The sequence below is a fragment of the Sphaeramia orbicularis genome, chromosome 17 (assembly GCF_902148855.1).
Source record: "Sphaeramia orbicularis chromosome 17, fSphaOr1.1, whole genome shotgun sequence".
In the NCBI taxonomy this organism is placed as follows: domain Eukaryota; kingdom Metazoa; phylum Chordata; class Actinopteri; order Kurtiformes; family Apogonidae; genus Sphaeramia; species Sphaeramia orbicularis.
In genome coordinates, this window is record NC_043973.1 from 54,920,660 (window position 1) to 54,937,700 (window position 17,041).

At 42.7% G+C, this 17,041-nt stretch overlaps 1 protein-coding gene and 1 gene segment (V, D, J or C); both read left to right on the forward strand.

Moving 5' to 3' along the window:
* Positions 1 to 3,088: 3,088 nt before the first annotated feature.
* Positions 3,089 to 3,751, forward strand: LOC115437237 (T-cell receptor alpha chain V region CTL-F3-like). The segment is given in 2 exon segments: positions 3,089 to 3,194; positions 3,283 to 3,751. Coding segments are annotated over 2 exon segments (432 nt in total).
* A 7,972-nt stretch (positions 3,752 to 11,723) lies between these two features.
* On the forward strand, positions 11,724 to 16,613 carry LOC115437468 (uncharacterized). The gene is made up of 6 exons (XM_030160666.1): positions 11,724 to 11,863; positions 11,952 to 12,265; positions 14,533 to 14,675; positions 15,111 to 15,181; positions 15,271 to 15,634; positions 16,337 to 16,613. Exons 1-6 carry the CDS (start codon positions 11,818 to 11,820, stop codon positions 16,611 to 16,613), a joined length of 1,215 nt encoding a protein of 404 aa, XP_030016526.1. The 5' UTR covers positions 11,724 to 11,817.
* The last annotated feature ends 428 nt before the right edge of the window (positions 16,614 to 17,041 follow it).

A 17,041-nucleotide genomic window follows, 5' to 3' on the forward strand; every position in this document is an offset into this window, starting at 1 on the left:
CTTTGAAAACAAACTATGACAACTGAAGCAGTCTGAGGTTCTATGATCTGATCAGATCACTAAGTAGAGCTTTAGTTCACATTCACATCAAGGTTATTATAGTTAATGAAAACTAACGAAATGACGAAAACTAGAATTGAAAAACCATTTTCGTAAAGTGAAATAAATAAAAACTATAATTAAAAGAAAAAAAACCATAACTAACTGAAACTGTATTGTGTACTTATAAAACTAACTATAACAGATAAAAATTATGGATAAAATTCCCTTCATTTTCATCTTTGTCAATATCGTATTGTAACGAAAGCGATTTATTTCGCTCTAGCAATTCTCTCTGCTGTAACCATACGACACTTAATGGTCCATCACTTGTGGTTTCCAGTCGTCTTCTGGTCCCCACCCTACCTGGAAACATGGAGACTAAAGTTGGGAGAAAGCAGCAGAGTCCTGTCTGGGATTTATTTGAATACGACGGAGAAGAAGAAAAAAGATACGACAAAACTAAAATTAATACTAAGCATTTAGAAAAAAAGAACAACTAATAAAAACGAGTAAACCTGCTCTAAAAACGAATTAAAACTAACTGAATTAGAGAAAAAAAAGTCTAAACTAAAACTAAACTATAATGAAAAATCATAAACTATTAGAACCTTGGTTCACGTCAGGATCATGTCATATTATCGATTCATCATTGTTTCTTCACAAACAGTCAAATCATCTGTGATTTTCATTTTTTGTGTCAAAAGAAGTGAGAGTTTTAGAATTATCGATTTGTCGTACTTGTAAAACTTTATGAGGAAGAATAAAAGCAGATGGGTTCAAATTGAACATTCGAATGGTTGAAGCCCAAAATTCAGTCCATGAGAAAAAACTGAACATTACTTAAAATGTATGAAAGTTGGTCTGTCTGCATCTAATGTAAAAGGATGATGGTCAGTCTGAAACACAGATTTACAGGACAGTGAACGCACCATCACTATCATGTTACAGAGCGGAAGGAGAAGGAAGTAAGTCAGAAAAAAAAACACAACTACGAGGAGGCAGAGACACTGAGGAGGAGGAGGAGGAGCTGATCTGATCCTGAACTACACAAGGCACAACAACTGATCTATTCAACACAGTTCAATCTACAAACCAGGAACATTCCCTTTATTCAACATGCTGGACCTGAATTACTGGATGGTTTATCTCCATCTACTGGTTGTTCTCACAGGTAAAGAACAACAGCATTCAGTTGAATTCCAATGTTTCACTTGATAATGTTTGTTTGTGATGAAACTCAGTCTAACACAGATGTTCATTCCTTCAGGTGTCGACTGTGAAGATCTGAGTCCAGTCAAGAATGAAGAGTCCAGTTTAGAAGGAAACTCTGTTACTCTTACATATAAATACTCTAAAACAGTGACAGTCACTGATTATTTCTTCTGGTATCGACAATATCCAGGAAAACTACCTGAGTTTCTAATCCTTCACTATGGAACACAAAATGCATCAAACCAAAGACTGTTTGTGGAAGCACATGGAGAAAAGGTCCAAGTGCACATCTCCTCTGCTGCAGTGTCAGACTCTGCTGTGTACTACTGTGCTGTGAGGCCCACAGTGACAGGAAACAGCAAAACTCTTAACAAAAACCTCTGGAGCAAAGACAACACAGTACTACACAACATCCACTAGAGGGACTCACACACTGTTCACCTTCAGAGGAAAACACAACAAATGCTGTCCCAGTTTAGTAGAATCCACCCAGTGAGTCTGTTCTCCACAACAGAACACAGTCTGACCAAAGTACCACCTTCACCTTTCCTGTCCACGTAGACTTTGATTGTCCTCATTGAACCATCCTACTCCATTAGTGGTGCTGAGCTACTGACCAACTCCAGACACAAACTGGGACTGCAGCTGGACCATAAACTGGACTGGTCAGATAGCACAGACAGCATCTACAGGGAAGGACAGAGTCGTCTGTACTTCCTGAGGAGACTGGGGTCCTTCAACATCTGCAAGAAACTGCTGCTGATGTTTTACCAGTCGGTCATGTCCAGTGTTCTCTTTTATGCTGTTGTCTGTTGGGAAATCAGCATTACAAAAAGGGACGTTGCACATCTGGACAGACTGGTGAGGAGAGATGGCTCAGTGGTGGGAACAGAGTTGGTCTGACTGGTATCAGCAGCAGAGAGAAGGACCCTGAAGAAGACTGTGTCCATCATGGACAACCCCCAGCATCCTCTGCACAGGACAGTGATCAGACAGAGGAGTGTGTTCAGCTCCAGGCTGCTGTCTGTGACCTGCTCTGCTAACAGGCTCAGGAACTCTGTCTTCCCCCTGAACATCAGACTGGAAAACTTATCACTGAGTGGTCAGGGGGGTCTGGGTCTAAGTCATGACCACATTAGGACTGATCCAATGAGAGCACCTTATGTAGTTGAACTACACCCACTTTTCAAACCACCGTAAAACACTTACATAATTGTTACACTTAAATCACTGTTTCACTTTATATCAATGTCCTGAAATGTGTAAATACAACCAGAAGTCTTTATTTACAGTACTGTACAGAAGCCCTTTTAGAGTAGTTCTTTAGCAAGTGTCTTTTACAGTATATATACTAACCTTAATGTCAGCCTGGCTACAAACCCATTGTTGTGTTTTGGTCTGTTTGTTTTTTTTGTGTTCTTGTGCTGTATGCAAAGCTGCTGAATACTTGAATTTCCCGCAAGATTAATAAGGTATCTATCTATCTAACTATCTATCTATCCATCTGCACCTTGGTCCAGACCATTGAAAGGATAAATAACCATGAATATGACAACAGAGGAAACCAGTGTCAACCAGAGGAAAACAGGAAAACTGCACAGAGAAAGGCCCTGGTCCACCTGGACTCTGAACCAGGACCTTCTGACTTCCTGCAATAGTGTTGAACACTGACTCACTGCTGTGTGGACGTGACCTACAATCACATGAAAAAAGACAGAATGTCAACCTAGACCCTGATAACAACATCAGTTTACTCCCCTTGTCCAATCAGGACTCTGGTGGGAGGGGCTAATACCTGAGGGGAGGAGTCACGGTGAAGATTTGAGGAGAAACAAACAGAGAATTGAGAAGATGTGAATGTTCTTGGTCTGTCTCCTCCCCTCTCACTGCAGACATGAAACACTGGCTGAGAAACATCCTGATTCTGACTCTCTGGATAGGTAACTCGAGAAACCTACTGACTGTTCAACTGGAATCAATCATCTGTATTGATTCATCTCTTCCTCTGAATGTTCTGTTCTTCCCCAGAGTGTAAAGGAGAAGACAAAGTGACCCAGCCAACAGGAGATGTCACTGCTGTTCAAGGACTCACACTGACTCTACAATGTACATTTGAGACCAGCAGCAATAATCCAACTTTGTTTTGGTACAAACAGGAAGTGAATGATTATCCCAGATACATGTTACAGAAAAACACATTTGGATCAAAAACAGTTAAAGCTCCTGAGTTCCAGGACGACAGATTTGATGCTGAGATCAACCAGACCTCATTTCCTCTGAAGATCCAGAAGCTTCATGTGTCAGACTCTGCTGTGTACTACTGTGCTCTGCAGCCCACAGTGACAGGAAACAGCAAAACTCTGAACAAAAACCTCTGGAGCAAAGACAACACAGTACTACACAACATCCACTAGAGGGACTCACACACTGATCCAACCATGACACACAGGTTCTGGGTTGTTCTGTGCAGATGTCAGTATCACTGTTGTCTCTCATGTGTCTGTAAAGGCTGCTCTGTCAAACAGTCGGCTTGGATTCACTGCAAACGACTCTTGACAAACTTCAACCTTCCATCCTTTTGACACGACCTGGTACATGTGGACTGGTCCAGGACCAGCCTGACCCCCATAGACAAGGAATGGAGTTTGTTGTGTGAGTGTTTGAATGCGTTTGTTCATGGGCATGCCCCTGTCTACAGGTTTAGAATAAAGGGTGGTCGTAGATGCTGGTTTGACCCTGAACCTCCCCCCAGATAGAGTTGGTTCTAAACTTCATCTTAGTTTCAGTAGACTCCAGCAGGCCCCCATACAGACTGGACCTTCAGCTAAACACATCCAAAGGTCAGTGAGTTCCAGCTCCGACCATCTGAACGGAAGTTCAAAGTGTCCAAATCTAGGACCAGGCGCTACAGGAACAACTGTGTTCCTGCGGATGTTTGTCTTTGAAATAAGCCTTGATGAACTTTGCTTTGTTTTAATTCTTGGGTTCTGGCTTATTTTAATGTGGTCTGAACTTATTTATCATTTATTTATCTAATCAAATCAAATTTATTTACATAGCACGAAATCATGACAAATGTTATCTCATGACACTTTTACATATAGAGTTGGTCAAAACCAGACTCTAAGCCAGTTTACAGAAACCCAACAGAATCCTCCTATCCTCCACTTGTGACTGCTGACAGTGGCGAGGAAAAACTTCCCTTTAACAGGTAGAGTCCTCAAGCAGACCAAGACTCCTGGAGGATGGATGTCTGCCTTGACCAGTTGGGGTTAAAGAGAGACAGTAAAGGAGGAGAAAAGAGAGAGCGATGGAGATGGAGAGAGATTGGCGGAGAGGGGGAGAGGGGGAAAGTAGGGGGAGACACACGAATGCAGTTGATGCACCGATAACTGAACTAGAACATCTATGGAACTATATAATAAACATTATCATAACTATATGGATGAGTGACTGATGACGATGAAGGTAGGAGATTTATCTAACCTGAACCAAAGAGCTCAACTCAACCCCTCCTCTACCTCAACATTTTCATCATCATGATCATCATCATCACCCCTTCCTCCACTCACCATCCTCACTACCTCTTGGTGAGTAATTGAGGGAGGAGCTGATCTGATCCTGAACTACACAAGACACAACAACTGATCTATTCAACACAGTTCAATCTACAAACCAGGAACATTCCCTTTATTCAACATGCTGGACCTGGATTACTGGATGGTTTATCTCCATCTACTGGTTGTTCTCACAGGTAAAGAACAGCAGGATTCAGTTGAATTCCAATGTTTCACTTGATAATGTTTGTTTGTGATGAAACTCAGTCTAACACAGATGTTCGTTCCTTCAGGTGTCGACTGTGAAGATCTGAGTCCAGTCAAGAATGAAGAGTCCAGTTTAGAAGGAAACTGTTACTCTCACATATAAATACCCCAAAATGACATCAAATGATTATTTCTTCTGGTATCGACAATATCCAGGAAAACCACCAGAGCTCCTCATCTCACACTCACCCTCAGGATCAAAAGGAATTGAAAATGTTTCTGGACTGAAGATTAATGTGGAGAAAAACCTCATCTCTATGAGCATCTCCTCTGCTGCAGTGTCAGACTCTGCTGTGTACTACTGTGCTCTGCAGCCCACAGTGACAGGAAACAGCAAAACTCTGAACAAAAACCTCTGGAGCAAAGACAACACAGTACTACACAACATCCACTAGAGGGACTCACACACTGTTCACCTTCAGAGGAAAACACAACAAATGCTGTCCCAGTTTAGAAGAATCCACCCAGTGAGTCTGCTCTCCACAAAAGAACACAGTCTCACCAAAGTACCACCTTCACCTTTCCTGTCCACGTAGACTTTGATTGTCCTCATTGAACCATCCTACTCCATTAGTGGTGCTGAGCTACTGACCAACTCCAGACACAAACAGTACCTTGGTCCAGACCATTGAAAGGACAAATAACTATGAATATGACAACAGAGGAAACCAGTGTCAACCAGAGGAAAACAGGAAAACTGTCCTTGGTCTGTCCCCCCAACCTGTCCTTGGTCTTCAAAGCTCTCCTGATAAAACCTCATCTGGACCCTGGTCTCCTCTCCCCTTACCGGCCCATCTCCCATTCCTTTCCAAGGTGTTCCAAAAACGTGTTGACCTACAATCACATGAACAAAGACAGAATGTCAACCTAGACCCTGATAACAATGTCAGTTTACCTATCCTGGCTCTGGTGGGTGGGGAAAATACTGGAGGGGAGGAGTCAATGTGAAGACTTGAGGAGAAACAAAATGAGAATTGAGAAGATGTGAATGTTCTTGGTCTGTCTCCTCCCCGCTCACTGCAGACATGAAACACTGGCTGAGAAACATCCTGATTCTGACTCTTTGGATAGGTAACTCTAGAAACCTACTGACTGTTCAACTGGAATCAATCATCTGTATTGATTCATCTCTTCCTCTGCATGTTCTGTTCTTCCCCAGAGTGTAAAGGAGAAGACAAAGTGACCCAGCCAACAGGAGATGTCACTGCTGTTCAAGGACTCACACTGACTCTACAATGTACATTTGAGACCAGTGACACTAATCCAACTTTGTTTTGGTACAAACAGGAAGTTAATGATTATCCCAGATACATGTTACAGAAAAATAAATTCGTATCAAAAACAGTTAAAGCTCCCGAGTTCCAAGACAACAGATTTGACGCCGAGATCAACCGGACCTCATTTCTTCTGAAGATCGAGAAGCTTCATGTGTCAGACTCTGCTGTGTACTACTGTGCTGTGAGGCCCACAGTGACAGGAAACAGCAAAACTCTGAACAAAAACCTCTGGAGCAAAGACAACACAGTACTACACAACATCCACTAGAGGGACTCACACACTTTCACTTTCAGAGGAAAACGCAACAAATGCTGTCCCAGTTTAGAAGAATCCACCCAGTGAGTCTTTTCCACAACTGAACACAGTCTGACCAAAGTACCACCTTCATCTTTCCTGTCCACGTAGACTTTGATATGGGGCCATTATTGTAGCAATATTATTTGCAAATGCGTGTGGAGAGTTGAGTGTCCGTAGTTCAATCTGTCTGTGCGCAGTCAGAGTTGTGTGTCCGCATGGCTGCGAACTATGGGGCCATTACTGTAGTTCTTCTTCTTCTTCTTCTTCTTCTTCTTCTTCTTCTTCTTCTTCTTCTTCTTCTTCTTCTTCTTCTTCTTCTTCTTCTTCTTCTTCTTCTTCTTCTTCTTCTTCTTCTTCTTCTTCTTCTTCTTCGACGATTTCTAGTGGCAGTTGGTGAACCTTGCAAGCACAACTCATGTAAACTCACGTCAGGTACAAGAACGAGCAAAGCCGAACGCAGCCGGAATGAGGGAGCCTGTGAGCCTGAGCCCAGGGCAGACTGAGCCCAGGCACACAAACCCTGGTTTTACAGACAAATCCTGCTACGCATTTGTGGATCTCTCACGGCAGAAGTGTAGCAAAATTCACATGTGTAAAGAGAGCCAATCGAGAAGCCGCTTGACTTGTAACCAATGATTTGTCTGTATTTCTGGGTCTTGTAGTGAAAATACTTTGACTTTTGTAGCCGGATGACGGTGGAGTGAGTGAACAGACTCAAAAACAGAATTATAAATTATATTATCTTCCTCTCCGTGTCAAACCAAATTCCTGAACAACCATGCTGATTGGTTGTTTAGCAGGTCAATGCCCGGACATCCTCTACAAGCGACATTTATAATGACAGATGATCTTAAAGAATGAGCCTAATGGACTCGGTTTTGACACTAAGCTGACCTTTAGCCTCTCAACATCTGTGTCCCATTATTCTTGCTTATCCAGAGGTGAAGATGAACCCAGAAACGAACAAAGGACTGAATGATAAAATCCCTATATGTGCCATGTTAATAATGTATTACATTATGTGTTAATGTTGATTAACTCAGCACGTTAACTCTTGTATGCATGTAATACTTAAGCCATTTGCCTGACCTGTGGTTTCACATATGTGTGTCCTGATCATGTTCACGGTAAATTATGTGAAAGTAAGAGTATCACTGCTTATAGCATGTCTGAATAATCATGCTATTATTTTACTGATGCTTAAGTGAGGTTACAGGTGATGTATAAAGTTTAAGAGGATCTTATCTGAGGATGTAAAGTTTTCTTACAAGGCTAAGCCACAGTCCTCTCCCCCTCTGTCTTCCCAAGAGGGAAGAGAAACGTGATATTTTTGAATATTCACGAGGAGGCATTTTCCCGCCGAAAACAGACAAAGAAGGCAACGCCCCAAGGCATCGATAACTCATCTATATGCACGAGGAAGGTGTGGCAAGCTGGTTTTTGGACAAACTATAAAAGTAAATGAAACCAACTTTTCAGCAGAGCTTTTTCCACCCTCGCTGCTCTCACCTAAGCAAGGAGTCTTTTCCATCTCGGGAGTCTTTTCCACCTCTCGCAGGCTCTCACAGAGCAGAGCTTTTTCCACCCTTGCTGCTCTCACCTACGCAAAGAGAAGAGCTATCTCCACCTCTTCTGAGCTCTCACCTACGCAAAGAGCTTTCTCCAAGGAGTCTTGACCATCTCCTTGGCTCTCAGAGCTGTTCTATCCTCTAAGCTCTCCAAAGAGCTTTATCATCTTCGCTGTTCTCCACTTCTCCTGGTGAGCTTTCCAGAACCAGCCGCCAGAGCCAGCTGTGAACCTCCTCCAGCCAGCAGAACTTCAGAACTCCAGACCTTCAGGCCTCCAGCGCAAGCACGTCGCTTCACAGCCTGCTCCTGCTTCGAACTACGTCAGAAGACTTCATCCATCCGCCGTCAAGGCCGTGCCAGTTGCTGCATCCGCACCACAACAACTTGTAAGAAAACTTGCTCCTGATTTATCTGAGTTGGTGTTATTCCAAGTTAAGTAGGTTTACCTCAACGTAACCTCACTAACATTATAATCTCTTGAATATAGCTATCTGCCAACTTAATTTACATATTCTCCTGTCCATAATCTCCTGCTCCTTTTGTTGTATTTGTCTCTTGTCTTTATGTTATTTGTGTGTCTTAGTTTAGTTAATAAAGTATTTATATGTATATAAATCCATTGCCTCAGTTGTGCTTTGTGTACTATTATTCACACATGGGTTCACTGTGCAGTCCACGAACTATCAACCTATGCAAGATTTCCAAATTATTGTTTTGAGTTGATTTAAGTTTAAGTTTGGTTATAAATCTATAATTAAATTAATCAATAAATCAACACTCAATTAATAAATAATTTGGTATCCAATTCTTGCTACACTTTTCAAATCTGATTACACACACACAAGTTGTTTTACACATTTGCAGACTGTTGTACAGACACACAAATCTCATCACGCATTTACAGATTCATTTACACATTTGCAAATCCGACTGCACACAGACAGATTGAAATACGGACATTCAACTCTCCACACGCATTTGATAATAATATTGCTAAAATAATGGCCCCATACTTTGACTGTCCTCATTGAACCATCCTACTCCATTAGTGGTGCTGAGCCACTGACCAACTCCAGACACAAACAGTACTTTGGTCCAGACCATTGAAAGGACAAATAACCATGAATATATGGTGTATCAGTGACACCATTTTAAACCAAGGTGATTAAAACTAAAACTGAACCCTGGCTGAATGAAACCATTCGAGCTGTCAGACGTGAGTGCAGAAGGACAGAACTCAAGTGCAAAAAAGATAAACTCCAGATATTCTTTAAAATGATGGACTGCTGGCACCATTATCAAACTGCTGTGAAAGATGCTAAGAGAAAACACCTGTCGGACATTATTCTGAAAAACTGCCAAAATCCCCGTGTTTTATTCAGGACTATTAATTCTGTTCTTAAAGCCCTGCACTTTATGAAGACATCCCTTGTTGCCTGTGAAAACTTTCTTCAGTATTTTAGTGACAACGTCACCCTCACCAGGGCTTAGATCTCACCACCTGGTTGTGATCCTTCAGTCCCTGTCACCTGCTCCACTGTGTTTGATCAGTTTGAGTCTGTGACTCTGTGCCTTTTAAAAGAGACTGTTGGTCTTCTGAAGCCCACAGGTTCTTCAAATGATTCCATCCCTCCCCGTTTCTTAAGGAGGTCTTTGCCACTGCAGGTCCATCCATTCTCACTGTCATTAACAGCAGTTTGGCCTCTGGTAAAGTCCCAGAAAACTTCAAACATGCTGTAGTTCAACCACTAGTTAAAAAAAACAGATCTAGATCCCTCAGTGTGTTCTAATTACAGGCCCATTTCCAAACTGCCTTTTCTCTCAAAGGTTCTGGAAAAGATGGTTTATATTCAACTACTTGCCTTTCTGAAGGAGCACAGTATTTTAGAGACTTTTCAGTCTGGTTTAAAAACACTACATAGTACAGAATCAGCTCTTCTGACAGTTTTTAATGATATTTTATTAGCCACTGACTCTGGGGATTGTGTTGTTCTTTTGCTTCTTGTTTTATCTGCAGCCTTTGATACCGTGGATCATGAAATCCTGATAGATGTTCTGGAGCGCTGGGTGGGTGGGCTTCAGAGACACAGCTCTAACCTTACTGACAGGACATTTTGTGTCAGCCTTGGTGATGCTATGTCCTCTCCTTCCCCTTTCTTATATGGTGTCCCACAAGGTTCGATTTTGGGTCCTGTACTTTTTTCCCTATATCTACTCCAACTAGGTTCCTTACTGAGGAAACACGGTATTTCGTTTGTATGCACGATAGTCAAATTTATATGCCTCTAAAAAAGAACCCTTCCACTGTCAGACCACTACTTCATTGTCTCCATGACATTAAGGCATGGACGGCTCGTAATTTTTTATATTTCATTGACGATAAGACTGAGGTTATGGTGTTTGGTGGTTCAACTGGAGTCTCCCCAATAGAGCTGGGTTATTTGGCTCAGTACAAAAAGCCAGTTATCAAAAACCTGGGTGTTAAAATGGACCCTGACTTTAAACTTCATAGTCATTTAAAGGCAGTTGTGAAGTCAAGCTTTTTTCACTTAAGGCAGTTAGCCAAAGTGAAGCCAGTCATCCGAAAGCACCATTTTGAGATGGTAATCCATGCCTTCATCATCACTTGGCTGGACTATCGTAATGCTTTGTATTTGGGCATTAGTGGGTCTTCCATCACTTGTCTTCAAAGAGTGCAAAATGCCGCTGTGCGTCTCTTAACTGGCACTTGTAAATATGAGCACATTTCTCCGGTTTTAGCGTCGCTCCACTGGCTGCCTTTCCATTTTAGAATCCATTTTAAAATACTTTTATTTTTTTTTAAATCCCTCCATGGTCTTGCACCGCCCTACCTCTCTGAGCTCCTTCACACATACACTCCCACTCACTCTCTGAGATCAGCTGATCAGCTGCTTCTGATGGTGCCTAAAACAACGTGAAGGCTACAAGGAGATGGGGCCTTTGCTGGTTCTGGTCCCAGACTGTGGAACAACCTGCCTCTGTACATCAGACAGGCCTCCTCCTTGCCTGTTTTTTAATCTCTTCTTAAAAACCACCTGTTCTCCTTGGCCTTTTAACACTCGTGCAATGCTGGCATTTTGTTTCTGTTTTTTTATATTTTCACTTATTTTATTTGATTTGATTCTAATGTTTTTAATGCTTTGATTAATTTGTATTATGCTTTTATTCTTCTGTACAGCACTTTGGTTCACTGTGGTTGTTTTAAAGTGCTTTATAAATAAAGTTGGATTGGAAAGTACATGACAACAGAGGAAACCAGTGTCAACCAGAGGAAAACTGCACAGAGAAAGGCCCTGGTCCGCCTGGACCCTGAACCAGGACCTTCTGACTTCCTACAATAGTGTTGAACACTGAGTCACTGCTGTTGGGATGTGACCTACAATCACATGAACAAAGACAGAATGTCAATCTAGACCCTGATAACATCAGTTTACCACATTCATCCAATCATGACTCTGGTGGGAGGGGCTAATATCTGAGGGGAGGAGTCAATGTGAAGACCTGAAGAGAAACAAACAGAGAATTGAGAAGATGTGAATGTTCTTGGTCTGTCTCCTCCCCTCTCACTGCAGACATGAAACACTGGCTGAGAAACATCCTGATTCTGACTCTCTGGATAGGTAACTCTAGAAACCTACTGACTGTTCAACTGGAATCAATCATCTGTATTGATTCATCTCTTCCTCTGCATGTTCTGTTCTTCCCCAGAGTGTAAAGGAGAAGACAAAGTGACCCAGCCAACAGGAGATGTCACTGCTGTTCAAGGACTCACACTGACTCTACAATGTACATTTGAGACCAGCAGCACTAATGCATATCTGTACTGGTACAAACAGGAAGTGAATGATTATCCCAGATACATGTTAAAGAGACACAGATCAGGATCAGAAACAATTAAAGCTCCCGAGTTCCAGGATGACAGATTTGACGCCGAGATCAACCAGACCTCATTTCCTCTGAAGATCCAGAAGCTTCATGTGTCAGACTCTGCTGTGTACTACTGTGCTCTGCAGCTCACAGTGACAGGAAACAGCAAAACTCTGAACAAAAACCTCTGGAGCAAAGACAACACAGTACTACACAACATCCACGAGAGGGACTCACACACTGTTAGATGCAAATGTTCTGTTGCAGTGCAGAAGAATTAGTCCTGAATCCAATCCATGTTTTCCCTCTTTTCTCCGGTTGACTTTGTGACCATCAGATTGTCTTTGAGTCCGTTTTAGTTCTATTACTCAATCAGACACTGTTGGATATTAAACACTGTAGTACAGGAGTACCACAAGGCTGTGTGCTTTCACCAATACTTTTTATACTGCACACCAATGACTGCAGCAAAGTAAACCCCAACAGTTTTATCTTTAGATTTACAGATGACACAGCAATTGTGAGTTTTCTGCATAAGGACATGGACACTTTGTATACCATGATAAGATCAATACATTTATTAAGTGGTGTGACAAAAACCATCTGGTTTTAAACATGACAAAAACACAACAGATTGTTCTTGACCCGAGGCAAGTGACCACACACTAGCCAGCAGTCATTAAAGACCAGACTGTCAATCAAGTGACCACACACGAGCCAGCGGTCATTAAAGACCAGACTGTCAATCAAATGACCACACACGAGCCAGCGGTCATTAAAGACCAGACTGTCAATCAAGTGGCCACATACAGACACCTAGGGGTCCATATCCATAACCTTCTTAGCTGGAAACCACACATAGACAACTTGTGCAATAAACTGCAGCAAAGACTGTATTTTTTCAGAGGACTGAGGCTGTATGGGGTCAGCAAGCAGATTATGCAGATTTTTTACAGAGCTATCTTAGAGAGCCTCATCAGATATGGCATCACAGTCTGGTACGGCAACGTATCAATCCAACTGAAGAACAGGCTGGACAATACGCACAAAACAGCAATGAAGATTGTAGGTATGAGAGAATATCAGTCCCGAGATGATCTGTAAAACCAGTCAGCCAGGAATGAAGCAAGAAAAATCTCTTCAGACCTGACACATCCATTGTCCTCCGAATATGAACTTCTTCCATCAGGAGAAGATTTCATATGCCAAAGTGCAAAACTAACTGCTTCAAGTTATCATTTGTCCCAGCGTCCATGAAGCTGCTGAACAATGTTAAAAACTAGTGAAATAGAGCAACGTGCAAAAAACACACAGCACTTGAGCACTTTTCACTTTTTTTTTCTGCACTTTAGGCATCTCTATATGTTCCATGTTGTGGTTGTCAAATGTAGTCCATGTCTGCCTTAAGTGAAAGATGAACTGTCATTGTTGTAATGTGTCCATGTGATGAAGTTTTTGATCTTTTCTTGTGAAGTAATGATATGTAGCACTGAGCCCGAGATGAATTTCCCTCAGGGGACAATAAAGTTTATTTTACTTTACTGTGTTACTGTAGACCCTGGAACACCTCCAGGTCTGCTTCATCTGGATCCTTATTTCCTTCACTTTTCTGTGGTCTTCAGAACAGAACCTCGGACTGATCTCTGTAATCTGTCCAACATCCCTAATGTTTGGAAATCTGCACATGTTCTCCCTTTGGTCAATGTCTAAATTTAGTGTCTTGTTAAAAGTTCTTGATCACTGTGGTTTTCTTACAAAATGAAAAACATAATTTTTTGATTAGATGTTCTTTACATTAACCCCAACATCATTAATCCCAGAAACTCCAAACAGCTCTTTTCAACAATAAACCACCTCCTAAACCCCCGAAGCCAAAGTCACATAGAATCCACAGCCCAACAGTGTGAAAACTTCTTACATTTATTCACAGGTTAGGTCGATACCATGGGCTCTTAGCTTTCAAACTCTACCCCTCCTTCTCCATCATCTACCAAAATAAAACCTTGTTCTTTCAGTGTCTTTGCTGAGGTCACACAGAGCCAGTTGAAAGTCTAATCAAATAAATAAATCCACCCACCTGTTCCCTGGAGCCCTTCCCTACAGCCCTCATCCAATCAAACCTTAGTGCCATTAGCCCTCTGATCACACGCATTAGAAACCCTTCACTACAGTCTGGACTTCTTCCATCCTCACTCCAAACCACGGTCATCAAAGCTCTCCTGATAAAACCTTATCTGGACGCTGGTCTTCTCTCCACCTACCAGCCCATCTCCCATTCCTTTCCAAGGTGTTCCAAAATGCTGTTGACTCACAACTACAAGACCATCTTCAACTTCACTCCCTCTATGAGAAGTTCCAGTCTGGTTTCCGTTCTCAGAAACTGAACTAGTCGGGGTCACCAATGACCTTGGAATGTCTGCAGATGCTGGTTCTCCTTCCCCTGCTCATTCTCCTCAACCTCACTCTGACCTTTGACACTGTCAACCACCACATCCTCCTCAACTGCCTCCACACTGATACCGGTCTCTGTCACACCACTATGGACTGGTTCACCTCCTGTCTCTGGTAGGACTGAGTGTGTCAGCCTGGGTAATTCCAAGTCCTCAACAGCCCTCTTTGAACCTTCTCAACATAAACACTGTCATTGAAATTGTCCTGCAGCAAAGCGTCTACAGAAGCGTCTTCTAGTTGTTACCATTTGACCAAATGTTGTTTGCTTGTAGAGGAAACATCAGGAGTAGTGGACCTTCTCAAAGCCCTTCACTGCCTCCAATAGAATTCCTGGGTCTCAAACAGAGCTCAGGTTCATATCCAAGAATTCACTCAAGGACTGGACACATTGTCAACACATTTACTTGTACAAACCTGAGCTGACTGGAACATTTGGCCTGAAAATCTAGTTGGAATGGGACTGTCCTGGACATTTAGAAGGTGACAGTGTCAGTGTTGGTGTTGATGCAGACTAAACACAGATCAGTGCCTTCTTTGGACTGGTTGGAGCTCACAGTTCCTCTGCACTGCCCATATGAATGCTCTGTTTATCTGGGTGTTGTTGGCTGCTCTGTGCCTTGGTATGAACCCACTGTGTTTGGCTGATATCAGTCACACACTGGCTGGATTCTCCAACAGAACACTGACACTGTTTGTGGCTGTTTTACAGAATGCAGAGGCCAAAAAGACAACGTGATGCAACCACAAGGAGATGTGACGGCTGCTGAAGGAGAGGCAGTAACTCTGGGCTGTCAATACAACAGCAGTTCTCCCACTAATTCTCTGTACTGGTACAAACAGGAAGGAAACAGTCGGCCCACATTCATCCTGAACCGACTCACACTGGACCAAGGAACCACAGCAGAGACGTTCAAGGAAAGATTCACATCCACACTGGATCAAACATCAAGATCAGCTCCTCTGAAGATCCAGAAGCTTCATGTGTCAGACTCTGCTGTGTACTACTGTGCTCTGCAGCCCACAGTGACAGGAAACAGCAAAACTCTGAACAAAAACCTCTGGAGCAAAGACAACACAGTACTACACAACATCCACTAGAGGGACTCACACACTGTTCACCTTCAGAGGAAAACACAACAAATGCTGTCCCAGTTTAGAAGAATCCACCCAGTGAGTCTTTTCTCCACAACAGAACACAGTCTGACCAAATTACCACCTTCACCTTTCCTGTCCACGTAGACTTTGATTGTCCTCATTGAACCATCCTACTCCATTAGTGGTGCTGAGCTACTGACCAACTCCAGACACAAACAGTACCTTGGTCCAGACCATTGAAAGGACAAATAACCATGAATATGACAACAGAGGAATCCAGTGTCAACCAGAGGAAAAACAGGAAAACTGTCCCTTGTCATCAAAGCTCTCCAGATAAAACGTCATCTGGACCCTGGTCTCCTCTCCAGCTACCGGCCCATCTCCCATTCCTTTCCAAGGTGTTCCAAAAAGCTGTTGACTCATAACTACAAGACCATCTTCAACTTCACTCCCTCTATGAAAAGTTCCAGTCTGGTTTCAGTTCTCAGAAACTGCACTAGTCAGGGTCACCAATGACCTTCGTATGTCTGCAGATGTTGGTTCTCCTTCCCCTGCTCATTCTCCTCAACCTCACTCTGACATTTGACATCGTCAACCACCACATTCTCCTCAACTGCCCCGACACTGATACTGGTCTCTGTCACACCACTATGGACTGGTTCATCTCCTGTCTCTGGTAGGACTGAGTGTGTCAGCCTGGGTAATGCAGAGTCCTCAACAGCCCTGGTCACCTATGGTGTCCCTCAGGGGTCTGTCCTGGTCCCACTCCTCTTCATCCTATACATGCTGCTACTCAGCCGTATCATCAGCCGTCATGGCGTCTGCTTTCATTGTTACGCTGATGACACAAAACTGAACCTAAGAGCTCACCTCAACCCGTCCTCTACCTCACCATCTTCATCTTCATCATCATCATCACCCCTTCCTCCACTCACCACCCTCACTACCTCTTGGTGAATAATTGAGGGAGGAGCTGATCTGATCCTGAACTACACAAGATGCAACAACTGATCTATTCAACACAGTTCAATCTACAAACCAGGAACATTCCCTTTATTCAACATGCTGGACCTGGATTACTGGATGGTTTATGGGTTGATTCTAACCATTACAACACGTATGTTTGGTTCTGTACCAGTCACAATTAAACAGCTTTGAAACTGGATTCACTGATTGACTTTATTCCAGGTTGAATTAACAGAACTCTGTCTTTTCCAGGTGTCGACTGTGAGGAACTGAGTCCAGTCAAGAATGAAGAGTCCAGTTTAGAAGGAAACTCTGTTACTCTCACATATAAATACTCGAAAACAGCGACATTCAGTGATGAGTTCTACTGGTATCGACAATATCCAGGAAAACCAGCTGAGTTTCTAATCTTTCACGTT

Bases quoted from the DNA above. Each gene is read 5' to 3' on its own strand.
- LOC115437468 (XM_030160666.1), top strand. From the start codon at position 11,818: ATGAAACACTGGCTGAGAAACATCCTGATTCTGACTCTCTGGATAG. The intron at 11,864-11,951 runs GTAACTCTAGAA...GTTCTTCCCCAG, and splicing joins GATTCTGACTCTCTGGATAG to AGTGTAAAGGAGAAGACAAA. The intron at 15,635-16,336 runs CACAGTACTACA...TGTCTCTGGTAG, and splicing joins AACCTCTGGAGCAAAGACAA to GACTGAGTGTGTCAGCCTGG.